Source organism: Lynx rufus, unplaced genomic scaffold (assembly GCF_022079265.1).
Source record: "Lynx rufus isolate CCGP_SWC_20201006 ecotype Redwood Valley unplaced genomic scaffold, mLynRuf1.p SCAF_15, whole genome shotgun sequence".
NCBI classification, from domain to species: domain Eukaryota; kingdom Metazoa; phylum Chordata; class Mammalia; order Carnivora; family Felidae; genus Lynx; species Lynx rufus.
This window is the reverse complement of record NW_025814829.1, coordinates 31,637,501-31,656,692: the sequence shown is the minus strand read 5'-3', so window position 1 is coordinate 31,656,692 and position 19,192 is coordinate 31,637,501. Positions and strand designations below refer to the sequence as shown.

General features: G+C 44.4%; 1 protein-coding gene across 1 annotated transcript in view; it reads left to right on the top strand.

The window, feature by feature from the left end:
* The window catches only part of LOC124509842 (potassium voltage-gated channel subfamily H member 1-like), a 194,677-nt gene that overhangs the window by 62,737 nt on the left and 112,748 nt on the right, over positions 1 to 19,192 (top strand). The window contains exon 6 of the mRNA XM_047076454.1: positions 11,629 to 12,102. Within this exon, the coding sequence (XP_046932410.1) occupies positions 11,629 to 12,102 (474 nt within the window). The remainder of the gene's footprint in view (positions 1 to 11,628; positions 12,103 to 19,192) is intronic.

Genomic DNA, 19,192 nt, shown 5'->3' with positions numbered 1-19,192 from the left:
ATTTGATAGGATAAATATAGAGGATGCCTGCCTTACATGGTCAGGGATGCTGCCCCAGCCGCCCCTCAGTACAACGTGCCTAAACCGCATGAGCTGGTGCAGAACCAGCCAGCAGCCTGGGCAGCTGGACAGAGATGCAGAGAGCTGAAGTTTACTTACTGCACATATGCACAGCCGCGCTTGCTGTCTGCATTCACAAGTGACGCTCAGAGGCACTGCCTGCTGCAGAGGCAGGTACCAGGTCCAGGATGAGTCTGTCATGGTTCCTAGTTTTCCAGTCTCACAGGCCGGAATCACCGGTGGAGGCTGCCAATATGTATGGGAGCAAAGGGTTATCCTTTTTCCCGGAAGCAGACTGTATGTACCTTGAAATTGGGATTTCCTGCTTCACTTTTTTGCTTTCTAGGTGTCGACTTCATTTGACTCTTCAGACTCAGGGAAGAGTGACACGCTCCAGTGATGCCTCGCTGCTACATGATACTCTCCTGTCTTGGAGAGGAGTCTAACTTTGACAACAGAAGCTTCTGCTACAGGGTTTTGGGCTAATTTTGCCTCTTGAAAAGAGTCATTTTAAATAGAACTGTCTCAGTGTGCTTGTAGGTAGTAAGTTGGTCATTACCGGAGGTATTTGGATGACCGCTTGATGGTATTTTGAATGTGAGCTTGGGAAATAAGGATGGACTAATGGCCTTGCCATTGCCTTCCAGCCCTGAAGGCCAGCATCGCTCCATGGGCACTCCTGGTCCATGGGGCTCCTTCTGACCAGCCCTCTCTTGTCTGACGACTGGCGTCTTGTGCTTGGGGGAGGACTCTCGGCTTTTCTCCTTGGTGTATCATTTTGTGTATGGTTTATTATATTTTAACAAACTATTTATTCAAGACAGGCAGGGGAAAAAGCAAGTGATCGGTTATACCAGGGATCACCCATACATTTGATTTTGGTAAAAAGTTATAAATGATCATGTGAAATGATGCTTAAGGATTTTCTGTAGTTTTTTTCTTTTCTCCTTTCCCTCTCTCTCTCCCTCTCCTTCTCCCTCTCCCCATCCTTCCCCCTCCCTCCCTCTTTATTTGTCTCTCTCTTTCCTTCTTTCCTCTTAAGAGATAAGATGAGATAGTAGAATGAGAAGAGGATTTGGAGTCAGACTGACCTGAATTCTCATCCAAAACTCCACTACATTCCAGCTGTGTGACTTTCTGAAAGTTACTTCACCTCACTTATCTTTCCTCATCTGATGAAATAAGGATACTACCTGCCCCGAAGGATGGTAGTAAGGATTTGCGATGCTTTACAACAAAAAGGGATCTTATCGCTTCCTGCTTAAAAATCCTTTAATGTCATCTCGCCACTTCTTTGGGTGAATTTAAAATTTATGTAATGACTTACAAAATCCAGCTCATCTCTCTCCAGCCTTATCTGGCTGCCCCGGCTCTCTCTGAGCGTTGTCAGCCAGGTGGCACTCACACCGGTCAAACTCTCTTGCCTCTGGGACTTGGAATGTGCCCTTCCTCTGCCTGAAAGTTCTGGCTCCTTCTCTGGCTGGGCTAGTTCCTATCCATTCCTCAAGTCTCCAAGTACACATCACACCTTCCCAACGGTCCCTGCCCCACTCAACGCCAGCTCAACCTCCTCAGTCCCTCTCCTTGCCATGTGCAATTTCCGTGTTGAGCACTCATGCCGGCGGGAATGCTGTCGTTGAATATTTGCCTCTTCTGGTGGATGGAAGGTGTGTGAAGGCAGGGGCATTGTCTCTCTTATTTATTCTACATCCGTGCCATCAAACGTAATAGTAAGTGCTTGGTAAAATGTTGATTAAATGAATGAAAGAAGAAGGAAGCAAGAACCTCATTCAGTGCTTCACACTTAGTAGGTCCTCACTAAATGTCAATTCCCTTTCACATTAACCCCCTCCTCCCTTGTCTGTCTTGGCCATGGTAGTGGAATACTATTTCTTGCTGATTTGGTGGGATGGCAACATTACTGTCATTCGCCCTCATCACTTATTCTCAAAACCTGAATTTAAAAAATTTGGATAAAGATTTCAAAATACAAAGTTAAAAGAATTTCTCAGCAGAAACCAGAGTAGAAGTAAGAAGAGTAAGAAGTAAGAAGAGTAAGAGGAAACCCAGATTGTTACCCTATTACATTTTGTGGGGCTTGGTACTGGACCATGACATAAAGTACATGGGTTAATACTTTTAACTGCTTCCCATTGCCTTTATCTCTTCCATGAAAGAACAAGGACATCATGGAAAAAGTTCTAAAAATAACACCTGTCTGGTTTATGGAGAAGGGTGTTTATGACAGGAATTAAACAATTGTTTAGCTTGGAGTGTTTGAAACCCCAAATCAGGCTTTATTTTGTAACTGGAGCATCATTCTCAGCTTCGTTAACATCCTGCTCTCCCATTTCCTTTGTGCATTTTCTGGCGGGGACTGAGTTTGTCCTCACTTTGTAGTCATAAAAACCAAAATTGTTTCTAAATAGAAACAGAGTCTGTGTTAGGGAAGTGGGCGGGGCACGGGGGGGCGCGTTTGCCTGGAGTAAGGGGTTCTGAGGGCTAGGGTTTCTCTTTGCCCACAGGGGGAGGATGTTTGAGAGAGTCGTGGTGGATGATGGGATGGTGGTGTTTGTGGGTTGCCCTGTGTCCTTAAATGATCAGTGAAGCCAGTTTGATTGGTGAATCGTTGAGTACGTTGGGGCCACTGTGAAAGAGGAAGTTCCCTGTGTCTGACCCTGGGCCCTTCTGCTGCCATCCTCCAGGAGATGGCAATCTTGAAGCTGCTCACTCCTCTGACCCTTGTTAGGACCCATCCTGGCCATGGTGGATTGGCCAGGTCTTCAGTGTCCCAGGACAGGAAGACTTTAGAGTTTGCCCATGATCTTGTCCACTGCTCCTCCCTATTCAGCCCGCATCATCTCTTTCCTAGAATTCTGTGGTACCTCATAGCAGACCTCTCTGTGCGTCCAGGCTTGCCTCTTCTCCTTCTGTCACCCGGATGCTGGAGTACCTTCGCACACAGCAGTTGATTATGCACCTCCCTTACTTAAAATTCTTACCTTGATGTAAAGGGCACATCAAGGTTTGCCTTCCTCTTCCCTTATATTTAGCATCATTTTCCAATTTTGTCTTCTGTAGACACGTCACCCCATCAAAACACAAAATGACAACAAAATGCAAACCACTTCTAGGCCTCAGCCACACCAGGCTTCTCCCACACTCAGCTCTTACCCCACTTCCTCTACATAAGCCGTGTGTACACTGGGTGCTGAAAATGCCCTGCCTGCGTTTTGTCTGTCCATGGCCCATCCTTCAAGGGAGGTCTTGGCAATCACCTCACGTCTAAGCTTTTCCTGACTACCTAAGTCAGTTCATTGTCTCTTTTCCTCTGCTCCTGAAGTACTTTTATACATGCATCTCTTACCACTTTTGTATTATATTTTAGTAGTTTGGTTGCACATCTCTTTTCTCTTCAAAAATTTTTTAATGTTGTTGGGATGGGCACTGGGTGTTGTATGGGAAACCAGTTTGATGATAAATTTCACATTTAAAAAAATAAAGGAATGCCAAGGTCTCTGGCATAGAAACTCAAAAAAAATTTTTTTTAATGTTTATATATTTTTGAGAGAGACAGAGAGACAGTGTATGAATAGGGGAGGGGCATAGAGAGAGGGAGACACAGAATCCGAAGCAGGCTCCAGGGTCTGAGCTGTCAGCACAGAGCCCGACGTGGGATTTCAACCCACAGACCGTGAGATCATGACCTGAGCTGAAGTTGGATGCTTTATCGACTGAGCCATCCAGGCACCCCTTCTCTTTTCCTCTAAACTATGGGATCTTTGGATCCTCATGGGTGACTTTGGTGTCCAGGTGTTCATGGTTGTTTCCATAAGAGTCCATAGAATTGATGGGATCTCTGAGGCCATTTTATTTTGCCTTTTTTCCCCCCAAATAAATGTATTTTGTCAGTCTTCCTTTCTTACAAGGCCGTTTTAGTTCTGTCATTCTTGGTCCGTGATCTTTGAGGAAGCCAAGGCCGTTAGGCAAACAGGATGTACTCCATGAGCTGATTGCTGGAGTCTTCCTGATTTTCACCCAGGATCTCCTGAATGGGAGAAGATATTTGCAAATGATCTATCCAATAAGGAGTTAATATCCAAAATATATAAAGAAGTTATATAAGTCAACACCAAAAACTCCCACAAATAATCCCATTAAAAATGGGCAGAGGACATGATAGACATTTTTCCAAAGAAGACATGCAGATAACCAACAGACACATGAAAAGATCCTGAAGCAATCTTTTCCTTTATTTGTACAAACATACTAGTGTTTGGATACTGCTTACCTATTTACAAGAAAAATTCATACATGTACACCCATATCTATATCTCTATTTTTGCTTGACCTTCACAGTATCTATCTGGAATAAGTGGTATTAGCTTCATTTTTCAGTAGAGGAAACTGAGGCATGGGGACCTCGCTTTGCCTGAGGCTCATCAGTAATGAAGCGAAGATTGACTTCCCTGATTTTTTCCTTGATTCACAAGGGAAAAACATGAGCTGGGAGTGAGGCATAGCAGAGGGCAGCATTTGAGATGCTCTAATTTCTAATCTACTTCAGTAGGAATCACTTTGTGTGGTGACCATCTTTTGACACAGAGGGTTTCCGGGTGAGGTGTCTTGGTCCCGCTTCTTTCTTAATCTAGCTAGGTGTGGCTTGGCGACCATGGCATATGGTCTTCAGGGAGATAGGCTCTGGCCAGTGTGGCTGGTTTGGGACTTTAACTGGGAAGGCCTAGAGAAGGTCTACACTGGGGGATGTTGCTTTCGACCAGAAGCTGGGTTCCTAAGATGACAGGGTGACGTGTTGCCATCATGCAGAGGCCTTGTGGAAAAGCTGTAGTTTTCAAGGGTCCTACAACAGAAGAAAAGCATTGAATTAGGAAAGTGGGCTTGGTCATCTGCAGTATGATTGTGAGCAAGCCCTTTTGCCTTCTGGGCCTATTTTCCCAATTTGTAAAATAAGAAAAACACCAGCCTTCCCCTCTCAGGAGGTTGTGTGAGATGTGATGACGTATGCCACTGTGCCGTGAAGGGTATTTCAGACTGTACAAACAGATTAGTGAACACACTTGAAGGCTCGGAGTTGGCAGCCTGGCTTGCGCTCCTAGCTCTCTGCTTACTCAGCCCTGGTATGACTCAGGGTGAGTCACTTTGTCTCTCTGAGCCTCTGTTTTCCCATCTGTAGAACCCTCTCACAGGGTGATTACGGGGATTCAAAAATCCAATGGAGGATTTTGGAAGTAAAAGCACTAGAGAAATGTGACAGCCAGACAGATGTGCCTCTTCTTCATCTAGGGAAAAGCCTTAACTCCAGAATCAGTGTTTGAGATGAGCATTCTTTGGCATCATCAGTAATGGCCTGTAATGAGCCTTTCCGGTGGGCAGAGCCTGGGACTGGATGTTGTAGGGGGAGGAGGGACAGGGAGAGTGTGACACTTGGTGAAGTAGTATCTGCATTTGGGGGACTCCTGGTCTGATTGGGCAGATAGGACAGACACAAGCCCGCTCTTGGAAGCGCATTTTGAAGGGGCTTCCAGACCTCTGCCTTTGGAAGCTTCTACTGTACGAAACGAATCAAATGAAAGAAACTAGAAGCTCGTGTTCATGCTGACAAATGCAGAAAAGAGGTGGGGAAGATGACTGGCTGCTGTGGTCCCTGGGACAGCCTCACCAGGTCATTGTGTCTTCACGTCTGGGGAAGCGGTTCCTCTGCAAAGCTCTGGAAGTGTCACTGAACATCTAACATAAGGCAAGCCTCTTATGGCTGGACACAAAGTGGGCATCCCATCTCTTTTGAATCTGAACTCGAAGACTTCCTCCCTTGGGAGGACACTAACCCTTTCCCAGATAATGATATTCTGAATGACTCTGAGAAAGCTTTTTCTCCTGAGGATGACAGTCCTGGAGCTCATCAGAGTGGTGCCTGGTCTGAATCCATTTCCACACACACTTCTGAGGGGGGAGGTAGGCCAGTCTCACAGGAATCTTTCTGATCAACATGCATAATTAGTCCTTTGTCACTGGACTCTGAAAAGACTGTTGGAGTCAGGTAGTTAAATGGATGCAAAATATTCTTTTGATCAGGAAACTTTTCTTAAGAATATTGGTTATCATGAAAAAGTTGCTTCATGGATATTTCCACCTTCTGTTTTCTTTTTTTCTTTTTTTTGAGAGGGAGCATGTATGTGTGCATGTGCAAGTGGTGGAGGGGCAAAGGGAGAGGGAGAGAGAATTCTAAGCAGGCTCCATGCTGTCAGCACGGAGCCTGATGTGGGGCTCAATCTCACAGCAGTAAGATCATGACCTGAGTAGAAATCAAGTGTTGGACGCTTAACCGACTGAGCCACCCAGGCGCCCCTCCACCTTCCATTTTCTATAGGTAATTGCTAAAGAGTTAACATGAGAGTAAAATATATAGGATCACCAAACTACAAAAGCTTGACCTTCTGGGAATCATTTGTAGCCTTTAGCATAAAGATTTGGAAAAGAGTGTCACATTTATTCTGATCAAATATCCTAACATCTGAGTCTACTCCCAGAATGCAGTTACCCCATGGTTTCAGTGTGAAAGGCTACATCTCAGAGATGGAAGAGAGAAACTGAATTCGAGTCCCCAACAACCCTCCACGTCTAGCTTCACACCTCAGTCAATCCCCTTTGAACACATGATGTAGGAATAGAAGTGGGGGGCAGAATCTGCGGTCAACCTGGCAGTTTGGGGGAGGTATGAAGACACTGTTGACTCAGGCCTCATTCAAGCAGGGCTTCATAGTGTCCCGGAAAGCTTGGGAATCCACTTAGAAATAATTATGGATTATATTAAAGTGTCACAGGAACAGCCATTTTTCTCTAAAAAGTCATTTCCTCCTGAGGGCTTGTTACCAAGAATCCTGGAGCTCCAGGCAACTTTGCTGTACCGTCAGCAGGTGGCTGCTTACTTGTGGATTCCTTTAAGTTCTTGCTCAATAGTCTTATCACCCAGACTGTATTTTGCAAACAATACAATAAACCACTAATTAAGTCACCTACCTTTCCCCTGCCTTTCCCTTAGCTGAATGCCCAGGACCTCTTCTTTACAATGCTTGTAATTCATCTATATTCATTGACTTTGTAAAATTAAACTTCTGATTTTGAGATAACTATAGCTTCCACATGGAAGAAATAATACATAGAGATCCCATGGGCTCTACCTCAGTTTCCCTGGATGGCAGCTTCCTGCAAAACTATAGAACAATATCACAGCCAAGATACTGACATTGGTACAGTCAAGATACAGAATATTCCACTGCCACAAGAAAGCCTTGTGTTGCTTTTGTGTAGCCACACTCACTTCCTTTCTGCCCTCACGCCCTCCGTAAGCCCGTGGCAACCATTAATTTGTTCTCTCTTGGTATAATTTTGTCCTTTCAAGGATCTTGTGTGAATGGAATCATGTAGTACCTTATCTTTGGGGATTGTTTTTTTCAGTCCCGCTCACTGCATGTATCAATAGTTTGTACCCTTATATTGCTGAATATTTTCTGTAGTGTGGATGTACTGTGGTGTACCTAACCATTTATCTGTTGAAGGACATCTGGGTTCTTTCCAGTTTTTAGCCATTAGGAATAATGCTCTGTAAATATTCGTGTACAGGTTTTTATGTGAGCATAAGTTTTCATTTTAATGGGATAAATGCCCAGGATTGTAATTGCTGGGTCATACGGCAGTTGCATATTTGGTTGTTTAACTGCAGAATTCTTTCCTGGAGTGGTTGTACCATTTGATATTGACACTGACAGTATATGAGTGCTCCAGTTTATCTGCATTCTCACCAGCCTTTGGTGTTGTCACTCTTTTCTAGTTCAGCCATTCTCATAGGTGAGTATTGATAGCTTATCATCATATTAATTTGCATTTCCCAGATGGCACATCTTTTCATGGGCTTGTCTGCCACCTGTATATGCTCTTGGAGGAAATGTCCCTTCATGCCTTTTCCTCATTTTCTGATTGGATTGTTTGGTTTTTTTTATTGTTGAGTTTTGAGATTATACATTATAAATTATATATTCTAGATACTATTTCTTTGTGGGTTATGTGGTTTGCAAAAAATCTTCTCTAGGTCATAGTGTGTCTTTTCATTCTCCTAAAAGAGCATTCTGCTCTTGGTGGGTGGAGTGTTTTATAAATATCGACTAAATTCTGTTGGTTGATGATGTTGTTGGGTTATGCTATATCCTTGCTAATTTTCTGTCTGGTTGTTCTATCAAAGATTGTGAGAGAAGTGTGTGGACTGGACTGTTTCTCCTTTCAGTTCTACCAGTTTTTGCTATGTCCTTATGAATTGACCCTTTTATCATTATGTAAGACACTTTTCTGTCTCTGTTGTTCAGATTGGGTAATTTCTATTGTTTCCTCTTCAAGTTTCACTGATTGTTTCCTCTTTCCCCTCCATTTTGCTGTTGAACGTATCTACTGAAATGTTTACATTGGTTATTGCATTTTTGGTTCTAAAATTGATACTTGGTTCATCTTTATATCTTCTCTTTCTTTGCTGAGACTTTCTACTTTTTTGCTATTTCTGACACTTTCTATTTTTTTTTTCATTTGTTTCCAGCATATTTGTAATTGCCTGTCCAAGCATTTTTAGGATGGCTGTTTAAAAATCTTCATCAGATATTTCTGACATCTCTGTCATCTTGATGTTGGCACCTATTGGTTATTTTTCACTCATTTGATATTTACCTATTTCTTGGCATAACAAGCGATTTTTGGTAGAAATGGGCATTTTGGAAATTTTATATTTGGAACTCTGGATCTTATTTAAGCCTTTTGTTTTAGGTGGCTTCCTTTGACCTGAGTATGGCAGAAGAAGGGGGAGGTATCCCCTCATTTCTACCAGGTTGGGGTAGAAGTTTAGGTTTTTAACCCAGCCTCTATTGACACCTAGGGGTGCTGCTTGTTATCTCTGGGTCGGGGTGAGAATTCTGTTGCCCATTGAACTTACACTGATACCTCCCTGTCTTGTGGGCAGAGGTGGCTTCATTACTGCTGGTGGACATGGAAATCCAGGCTCCCTACTGGGCCTTTTCCAGCACTAGCCCCATAGGGAGGAGGAGAAAAAGGAGGAGGTTGAGTGCTTCATTACAGCCTTGAGATGGGGGAAATCTAGCTTCCTAGTAGCCTTTGCTGGCCTGGGTAGTTATGGGGCCACCCATTTTACTGTGCTGCTTGCCTACGGTAGAGTGGTTATTATCTAACAATTTTCTGTCTCAGGAGGCTGCCCCTTTCCCATTCTTGTCGCTATAGAGAGTGAGCTTTTGTTGGAACGTTTTTTTGTCTGCATCCATTGGTCTTTCCAGGTTCTTGGCTTCTTTAGCTTTAAGTCTGGGAATACATGAGGCACAAAGAAAACCCAGAGAACACATCTCTGTTATGCCTAGGCAGTTTTTTTGCTTTTTTCTCTTTCAGAGTCTTAAATTTGTGTTAAATGTAATGTCCAAGATGTTTAGCTGTACTTAGAGGAGGAGTAGAAAAAGTGTGTCTACTTTATCTTTCTGGAAGTGGAAGTCCCTTACAATTTATTTTTATTTGCTTTATTCTTATAGGTCTCTCTCTTTTCCTGCCTTGCGGTTTCAGGGCTCAAGCTTCCTTAACCACACTTGTATAAATTCCTTTCCATGGGAAGAGAAGTTAAAATCCCAAGCCTAGAAGGGCTATGTGCATCGGGGGGAGGGGTGGAAACAGTTCCCGTACCCAAAGATGTACACTGGGCACTCTATAGATTTCTGGCTTTCTTTCACTTGCCTTTTAAGGCCTGGAGCCAACCATAGAGGAGACAAGGATATTCGGATTATTTTATATTCACTAAGGGCTCTTTATCCTCTAGGGGAAAAAACAAGTTCTCATGACACAAGAGGAAGTTTCACCTAGAGATTTATAAGAACCTGTAAGTGGCACAGAGGAGCAGCTGGGGGTAGGGGGTGAGGGTCCCTTCCAGCTTGGCCTGGCCTCTGAAAGCTGGCTACTGAGTGTGAAACCCATCTGTGATACTTTCTTGGAGCTGAGCTTCTCTGGACTTCATCCTTCACTGAGTCTGCTTCTGCAAAAGCCTATTATTTAGGGAAATGTAACCTTGATGTGAAACAGCATGTGTTTCTAATCCAGCTAGACCTAGTCTGGGGCTTGGTTCCATCTTTTGCTAGCTGTATGACCTTGAAGTTCAGTCATCCACTTAAAAACCATCCTGTAGTGCCTACTCTGGGCCAGCCACCATGCTGGGTTTTGGGACAGAGTAGTGGTACTTTTCACTGCTCCCTTTCCTTTCCTTTCTGACCATAAGCACGTCATCAGCTGGTTTTATGTAAAAAATATGTAAAAAAATCAGACTACTTTACCCCATCACCTCATCTCTTTCACAGGCTGTTATAACAAGTCCCCTGAGTCTGTTCTTTGCTCTAATCCTCTGCCTCAATTCATTATCTACATAGTAGCCAGGGTGATCTTTTAAAAACACGCACCAGATTAATGTTCTTTTGTTAAACCTCTCCAGTTCCACTCAGACATACTGGGAATGAAGTCCAGTCCCTCCTCGTGGCCCACTAGGTCCTGTGTGGTCTGGTTTCCGCTCCCCCTCTGAGCTCATCTGGCATCCCTTTCCCATCATCCAGTCGGCTTTGGTCATGCCAGACTTCCCTTTTTGCCTGAAAACATCAAGCTTGTCCCCCCCCTGGGGTTATTTGCTAGTTATTATCTCTGCCTCAGATAGTTTTTCATACAAGTTTGAATAGATGGTTTCTGGTTGTCATTAATAGTTTCAGTTCAAATGCTCTTCCTCCCCTGCTCTTTATGTTATATTCTATCCAGTCACCATGTCCCTACCCCTTCCTCTTAGTTAGCTCTTATCACAATTTGAAGTTATCTTGATTTGTCTACTAGTCCCAGCTCCACGAGAGCAGACATCATACTGTTTCCTTCATTGCTGTACATCCAGCATCTAGGACAGTTCCTGGCACAGAACGGTGAATATTTGTTGAGTAAAGTTGCTTAATCCTCTTCAGCCTCAGTTTCTGACTTGTTGCATTGGAATAATAATTAGCCAACAATACAGGGTTGTGTTTAGAATTAAGTGAGATAATAAATGTATGTGAGGTACTTAGTACAATGCTTGGCTCACAGGAAGCCAAATAATAGATTTTCATTGTTTCCTCATGATTATATTATAATGTTCACTTCCATTCTCTCATACTCCTCTAGTACCCCCCCTTTTTTTTAAGAGAGGAAGTGTGAGTAGGGGAGGGGCAGAGGAAGAGGGAGAGAGAGAATCTTAAGCAGGCTCCATGCCCAGTGCAGAGCCAGACGTGGGACTTGGTTTCACGAACTGCAAAATCATGACCTGAGCCGAAATCAAGAGTTGGAGACTCAACTGACTGAGCCACCCAGGCACCCTCTCTAGTACCTGTTTTTGCTCCTAACGATCTATCTGGAGTGTCATGAGCATTTAATAGTGACAGATGCTGATTGGTCAGATGCTTGCAATGAAATCCTAACTTAGTTCTCTCTTGATCATGTTTTTCTGTACAGGTTCTACAGCTGGGCTCAGACATCCTTCCCCAGTACAAGCAAGAGGCACCAAAGACTCCCCCTCACATCATCTTACATTACTGTGTTTTTAAGACCACGTGGGATTGGATCATCTTGATTTTAACCTTCTACACAGCTATCCTGGTCCCTTACAATGTCTCCTTTAAAACCAGGCAGAACAACGTGGCCTGGCTGGTTGTGGATAGCATCGTGGATGTGATCTTTTTGGTGGACATTGTGCTGAATTTTCATACTACTTTTGTTGGACCAGCTGGGGAGGTGATTTCTGACCCCAAACTCATCCGCATGAACTACCTGAAGACGTGGTTTGTGATTGACCTTCTGTCCTGTTTGCCATATGATGTCATCAACGCTTTTGAGAACGTGGATGAGGTTAGTGCCTTTATGGGTGATCCAGGGAAGATTGGTTTTGCTGATCAGATTCCACCACCCCTGGAGGGGAGAGAGAGTCAGGTACATGCCTCAAATCTCAGACCTTGTTGTCATGTCTTGAAAGCTGAATAAATGTGGGTGGTCAACAGAAGAGTAATTACATGGGTGGGAACTAGCATGGCTAATGTCTGGAACAGAGGGAGCATGCTTGATAGATATCCTCGCCTGCTGTTTTTGTCCTTTGGAGGTTTGGAGGCCCTGCATGTCCATGAATGGATGTGGAAGAGACCAGAAGCTTCCTTCTTATTTTACGTGGAGTGCAAGCCACTGGCTCAGGGGTGGTGGGGCTGCAGAAGCAGGCATGCATTGCCACTGCATTGGTGAATCTTTCACTTGGTATGCAATTGCTGAATGCCTACTTACTGATTATTCTAATTATGGGGATTTTTGTATCATCTGCTGCTGACCTTTGGCTGTTGCATAACTAATTAACTCCTGGCAACAGGGATGCTATTTAACCCCCAGGTTTGCTTGCTTTTTTTTTTTTTTTTTTTTGTAAATGTTGGAAAAGAATGACTTGTTACTTGGCAATGACCAGTGGAATTCAGCGGTCCATACTCTCCCTTGCATACATTTGCCGAGGGAGTCAGGCTACGGTCAAGTTCGCCCTGTGACTAAGAGGAGTAGTGCTATTGCTGGATTACGCTGCTTTGGATTGTTAGTCCTGCAGGCAATGGAGGGGATGAAGAGAAAAATGCTCTTTAAGTGTATTGGAATTAGGACATGCTCAAACAGTGAATGGGTGCCTGGGACGAGTTGCACAAGGAAGTGGCCACTGGCCTGGTTCAGGTGATTTTCTCCTTTGAAAAAGCAAGGATATCATGTCATCGCAAAGGAAAATGCAGATTCTTATCCAGCTTAAGTGTTACATGGGAGTTGTTCTTTCTTTTTCCTGCTGCCTACTTGATCCTCCAAATGCATTAAAGATCAAGTAGTTCGTCTGGTAAATCTTCAGCGTCATGTAGCAGTGGGCCCTCACTGCCTCAGATTACAGAGGGTCCTAGAAATCTCAGTCTGGCTAGGGTGTTACCTGGGTGGGTAATTCAGGAAGCCATCTGGAGACTGAGTTGAGGCAAGATTCACTCTCTGGGCTAAAGAGCTAATGGGACTAGTCTTGAGATAATTGGAAGGAACAGCCAGCTCCCTGCCAAGACCACAGGGTCTGGCCAGTGACTCTGTGACTTGCTGGTGGCATAATGATACCTCTCAGCCTTCAGATCAGTGTCAGTAATGGGTGAGGACTCCAGCCCTTTTCTCTTTGAGAACCCAGCTACCTACCACTTCTTTCTCCAGGAACTGATGTTGAGATGCTCTAAACCCAGAACAACCCCTGCTTTTATCTGTGTGGTGTGTTTTAATGTACTTTGAAATCCCAATGACTAATGCTCTGGGTGGCTTGTGTGGATTTTGTAGCTGTATTGGATGAGTGAGACTGATCATTTACAAGAATGAAATTGTCCCTAAAGTGAATGTTGGGATTCTTCAGTGTGAATTTGAGTACACGTTGGGAATGATATTTTTCTCTGTGAGCACATTTCTAGATTTTATGTTAGTGAGGAAAGTATTATCATTTTGGCTCAGATAACTGAATGATTTCAGCCTAAAAGAGCTTCTCCTACACATATGGGAAATGAAATTTAACCTAAAAAAAGAACCTCTCGAGTTTTAAAAATAAACTATTTGCTATTTAGAGCAATAGCATTGAAAAATTGCAGATAAATAGAACAGTTCTTTGGCTTCTGCAGGTTCTTGTTAAACATTGGCAGAGCCATAAACACATTTGTAAATGTGTCAAGATTACCTCGTCGGTTAGCAAAGCAGGGCTTCTCCTCAAGCTCTGTATGTCAGGTTGGAAGTCCTTTGCCATCAATCGTGAGTACCCCTGACATGGTTTCTGATTTCCATAGTCACTAAGTAGATTTGCTGGTAAGAAAAACACCAGTTACCCGTAGCTTTCTAGTTGGAAAGGGTTTAGCATCAAAGCTCTCACTACCATCTCTTGGTCATAAATAATAATATGAGTATTAAGGGGCTATAGCTGTGATTTGCTTCCATAAAGACTTGATTTTGTATTTAGTGATTTCTTTTCAAACTTTGGCTGATACCCGAAATAATGCCTTTTCATAACATCCGTTGTGGTCTGGGGGAAGTCAGCACTAGGAAACTGAAGATTTGGCTCCTGGGCCTCTTGGTATCACCTGTTAAGACAGCTGGGACTTTCCAGGGGCACCTGGGTGGCTTGGTGGTTAAGCATCTGACTTCTGATTTCGGTTCAGGCCATGATCTCGAGGTTTGTGAGTTCAAGCTCCGCTTTGGGCTCCACACACACGGAGCCTGCTTGGGATTCTCTCCCTGTCTCTCCCTGCCCCTCCCTGCTCTCTTTCTTTCTCTCTCTCAAAAAAAAAAGAAAGAAAGAAAAGGAAAAAAGCTGGACTTTGTGCAAGACATTTAGCTTCTCTGGATCACAGTTTTCCTATCTATTCCTAGCTATATTTCCTATCTATGGCTACCTTTCCTGCCTGAAGGCATGGCCTCTGTGCAGTGGAATATTTGAGTTCCCTACTAGCGCAAAGTGAGTTTGAGGAGTTGTAAAATCTCATCTGTGTTCATCTTACCTCTAGGAGCTGATGATAAAAAAACAAGAAGCCCAGCACTTTGACCTCCTACTTGCAGTGGGGGTGGGAGGAAGGTGGGATGGGAGGAGGACTCAGAGCCCAGGAGGACCACGAAGGTCATCCAGTTCAACCCTTTTAACTCACAAATAAGGGAACAGACTTGGAGAATATGACTCACTCAAGAGGATCCAGCAAATCATATGGTTACAGCAATATTGAGTCTCCTTCTGACTCCTCTATATTCTTATATATTTTTTTACATGTTTATTTATTTTAGAGACAGAGAGACAGAGCGCAAGTGGGGGAGGGGCAGAGAGACACAGAGACAGAGACTGAAACAGGCTGCAGGCTCTGAGCTGTTAGCACAGAGCCTGATAAAGGGCTCAAACCCACGAACTGTGAGATCATGACCTGAGCTGAAGTCGGACACTTAACCGACTGAGCCACCCAGGTGCCCCAACTCTTTTCTATTCTTAATAGTAAAAGAATGGATAAAATAGGAACAAAACGTTGATGGACATAGTTGAGTCCAAACTGACCAAGAAGCTTCCAAAGTCTGTGGCTCACCCCTTGGCCTGGTTGTGGTGGTGGGGAAGTTGGGCACTGCATATGAGGAGTGGTGCATCTGTATTCCCCGCAAAGCAACTGTGTTGGTGATGAGATGGGCAGTTGAGGCACTCTCTGAGGGACAGACCCAGCATGGTTTCCCAGGCATAGGCCTTTTGTTGAAAGATGCCATTAATTTAGTGGGAATGGAAGTTTACGGGGCGGCGGTGGTGGGGGGTGGTTTAGAGGAGGTCGGGGAGGGCATGAAAGGTATCCCAACTGTTGAACCTGGATTAGGCTGGATAAGAAAATTCTGATTAATGACTCAGCGGTTTCCCATCCGCTGCCTGCTGTCTTCTCGCACTCACTGTATCGTGGAGTTGCTGATGTAAGGTTGCAACTCCCTCTGCTCTAGTCCCTTTCTTTGGGGGAGTGTGAGGAGAAAAAAACATACTGACGCATTTCTCATAAAAAATGCATGGAGCTGAATTCTCTCTGGTGTCTTCCTAATTATACCAATGGAACTGTATCCCAGTGGGGACCACCAAAGAAGAGGAATGTGCGGTGGTGGCTTTACCATCTGTGTGTGTCGGGGTGGGGTGGGGGGGACTGGGGTGTGGGGTGGGGTGGGGGCTCTTGAAGTGAAAGGACTAGACCCACCCAAGGCTTGGGTCAAGAAAGAACCAGGTTAAATTGCTAATGCCAGCCATTGTGAATCCAGTCCCGTGGATGTCGCCCACCTCCATGATTTAAGCCACACAAATGATCCCTTTTGACTCAACTTGTTTCACTTATGGAGATGGCCTCCATTTGCGTCATTGTCCAGTCTGTTGGTAATAATCTGTTTAGGAGGCTCTTTGGGAATATGTTTGCACATTAGTTAAACTGGTGGGAGCACAAAAGGTCTGGAAATGGGGTGAACCGACGCTTCAGTGGGTATGCTGAAGCAAAAGCCAAATGGGTCTCTCTCAAGCGCTTAGCGGATTACTGGCCTGGCGTGCTTCATGGATTAGAGATGGAATTATTCTTCACAAAACATATTCCCTTTCCCCAGGAAGCCTTATTGCCTACTGCCATTGGAGTGCACAGGGGGAGAATGCAGCCAATCAGGCTACCTCGCAGGTCACAGTCCTGGGGCCAAGAGCTTCCTCCGTCCCTGGCTCTGTAACTTGGGATGGCAGCACCACCAGCTGGTGCCGCTGACACAGCTGACCCTTGCCAAGAGCCTCTCTCACAGGAGATGTTCCCCTTAGAGCAGAACAGGACTGAGGAGTGAAAAGATAAATAGTACGGACAACAGCTTCCCTTTAGCTAGTGTGTTTAACTTTCCAAAACATTTCACACAGATTATCTTTATTCTAACTCTCCTGTGGCCATGCACAAACTGCAGTGAACTAGGAGGAAGGCAGTTTGTCAGTCAGGAGTCCCTCTGCTACCCAGCTGTGCAAACTTGTGCAAGCGTTTACTCTCCCTGGACTCTGTTTGTGTCACCTGCAAGCTGGGTCCATCCCAGCTTTAACTTTATGGATCTAGGGCACCTATTATCCTGGCTTTGCTGATGAGGGGAAAGGACCAGGCCACCCAGGTAGTGAAATGGGGTTTCATTCAGTCTCTGACTTCTAGGCTTGCACTTTTCCCCAGGCAGGTCATGCTGCCTTATCACAGAATTGGAGCCAGAGTGAACCAAGCTGTGCATGTCAGTGCCGAAGTCTCCCTTTCTGAATCATTCCCCAGCATGGCCACTTCTGCTTCCCTCCTACACCACGGACAGGTGAGAGGTTTGAGCAGTCAGCATGGGCGACCCTAAGTGGAGGTTGCTGGTCCACATGTGCAGGGCTGGACAGTGAGTGTGAAGGTCACAAGTGACTCCAGCGGTCGGTCATCTGCCCTGCTTCTCTCTCCTTGGCAGATGGACTCCTTTCTAAGTTCCCTAGGTTCACTGTTCCTGGCTCTTTCAGGCTTTCACTGATGCTGACAGCAAATTGGACCCCCATGTGTCGCTCAGCCTGTAAATTTGTGGTTGTCAGTCCTAACCTGTGGTTTTTATTTAGGTGGATGGACACCAGTTTAATTTTCACACAGGTGACTCCTGTGAGGTCAGCCGGAAGTCATGAGATGACCTGGGATTTCCTTTCCTAGAGTCCCAGCAATAGAGGCCATATCTATGGCTTGTAGTAGCAATTAAAAAAAAAAAAATCAAGTCTTTTTCAGAGCAGTTTTAGGTTACAGAAAAATGGAACAAAAAATGCAGAGGCCACAGTTTCCCCTGTTGTCACCATCTTGCATCAGTGTTGACATTGGTGATAGCCAATGTTGATACGTTATTATTAGCTGAAGTTCATAGTTGACTCTAGGACTCATTCTGTGCAGAGCACATTCTAAGGGTTTGACATGGCTCCATCATTATGTATCATACATAATGTTTCACTGCCCTAAACATCTTTGTGCTCCACCTGTTCATCCTGCCCTCCTCCCTAATCCCTGGCAACCACTGACCTTTTTACTGTCTCCATAATTTTGCTTTTTAAGAATGTCATATAGTTGGAATCATATGGTATGCTGCTTTCACTTAGTAATATGTATGTAAGGTTTCTTCATGTCTTTTCGTGGCTTGAAAGCTCATTTCTTTTCATTGGTGAGCAATATTTTGTTGAGTGGATGTACCATAATTTATTCAGTAAGAGCAATTAAAAAAGATACTGAAAACCATTGGTTATTCAGGCCTGATCAGTGCAGGCTTTGTCCTGGGATTTCCTCTTCCTGTGGATCCCTTGGACACCGAGAGTGGACAGGAGCTGAGACCCTGGCAGGCAGACTGACATGTCTAAGCAGCCTGTGGTATCTCCTGGATAAACACTGACAGTGTTTAATTTAACACAAGTTGTTATGTCTGACACTATGATGGACAGGAAAGCAAATGTGCTATACTAGCCTCACATTTCATATGCTTTTCCTTGGCATTTCTTTTATTTTTGTGCTATTTGTACATCCAATTTTGGCAAAACAAAAGAGGACAGGAGCAGACACACTATAGTTTTCATGTACATGTCTTGTTATGGGCACGAAGTACTGCTGATAGGCATGTTTCTCTTTTGCCAGCTCACAGCGGTGGCCAGGGGCCAAGGTCTGATGGCAGTGATGTTACCCATGTTGTTGTCTCCTCCATCTTACCTGTGAGGGGAATCCAGCCTAGATCTTTCCCTCTTATTTTTTATTTATTTTTAAAATCAGTCTTCTTCCTAACTTGTGCTCAGAGCTCATAAAGGACTGTGGAGATCCTTGGAGCAAAATAGACTCAACTACTATCATGCCTCATTTCCCTCTGCTTTCTAACTGTTCTCCCCTAGGCTCTGTTCTAGCCAACTCCAAGTTCTATTTCTCTTTTAATTCTCCACCAGCTTTTCTTGGTACCTCTTTAGGGTTGTTCCTTCTTTAAAGAAATCTTATTGACTTGGGTGATCAGGGATGGGAATACAACTCTTCAAAGAGCTTGCAGCCTGATGGGGGCCACAGGTGATTGACACCGGCAGAGAATGTGAGAGGTGCTGTTCTAGGGGTCAACTCAGGGTGTTGTGGCTTACAACTGGGGAGTACTTAGCCTAGTGAGAGAATCCAGGAAGGCTTCCTGGAGGAGATGGCTGGGGTTAGATTGGTGAGGAATAAGGAGGGTGTTCTTGGAAGAGGAGAGAGCATATACAGAGGAGTTTGCTGTTAGGGCTGAGCAAGGCATTCACTGTGCCAAAGCAGAGTTGGCACTGGGGGAGGGAGGAGTAGTGAGAGGGAGGCAACATCCAGTGACAGAATCCTGGAGGCCTTCCAAGGAGCTTACATTTTATCATGTGGTCAAGAAGAAACCGTTAAGGGTTTTCATTAGATGTGTAACATGATCTGACTTTGATTTTTTTAAATGTTTATTTATTTATATTGTGAGAGAGAGAGCTCGAGCAGGG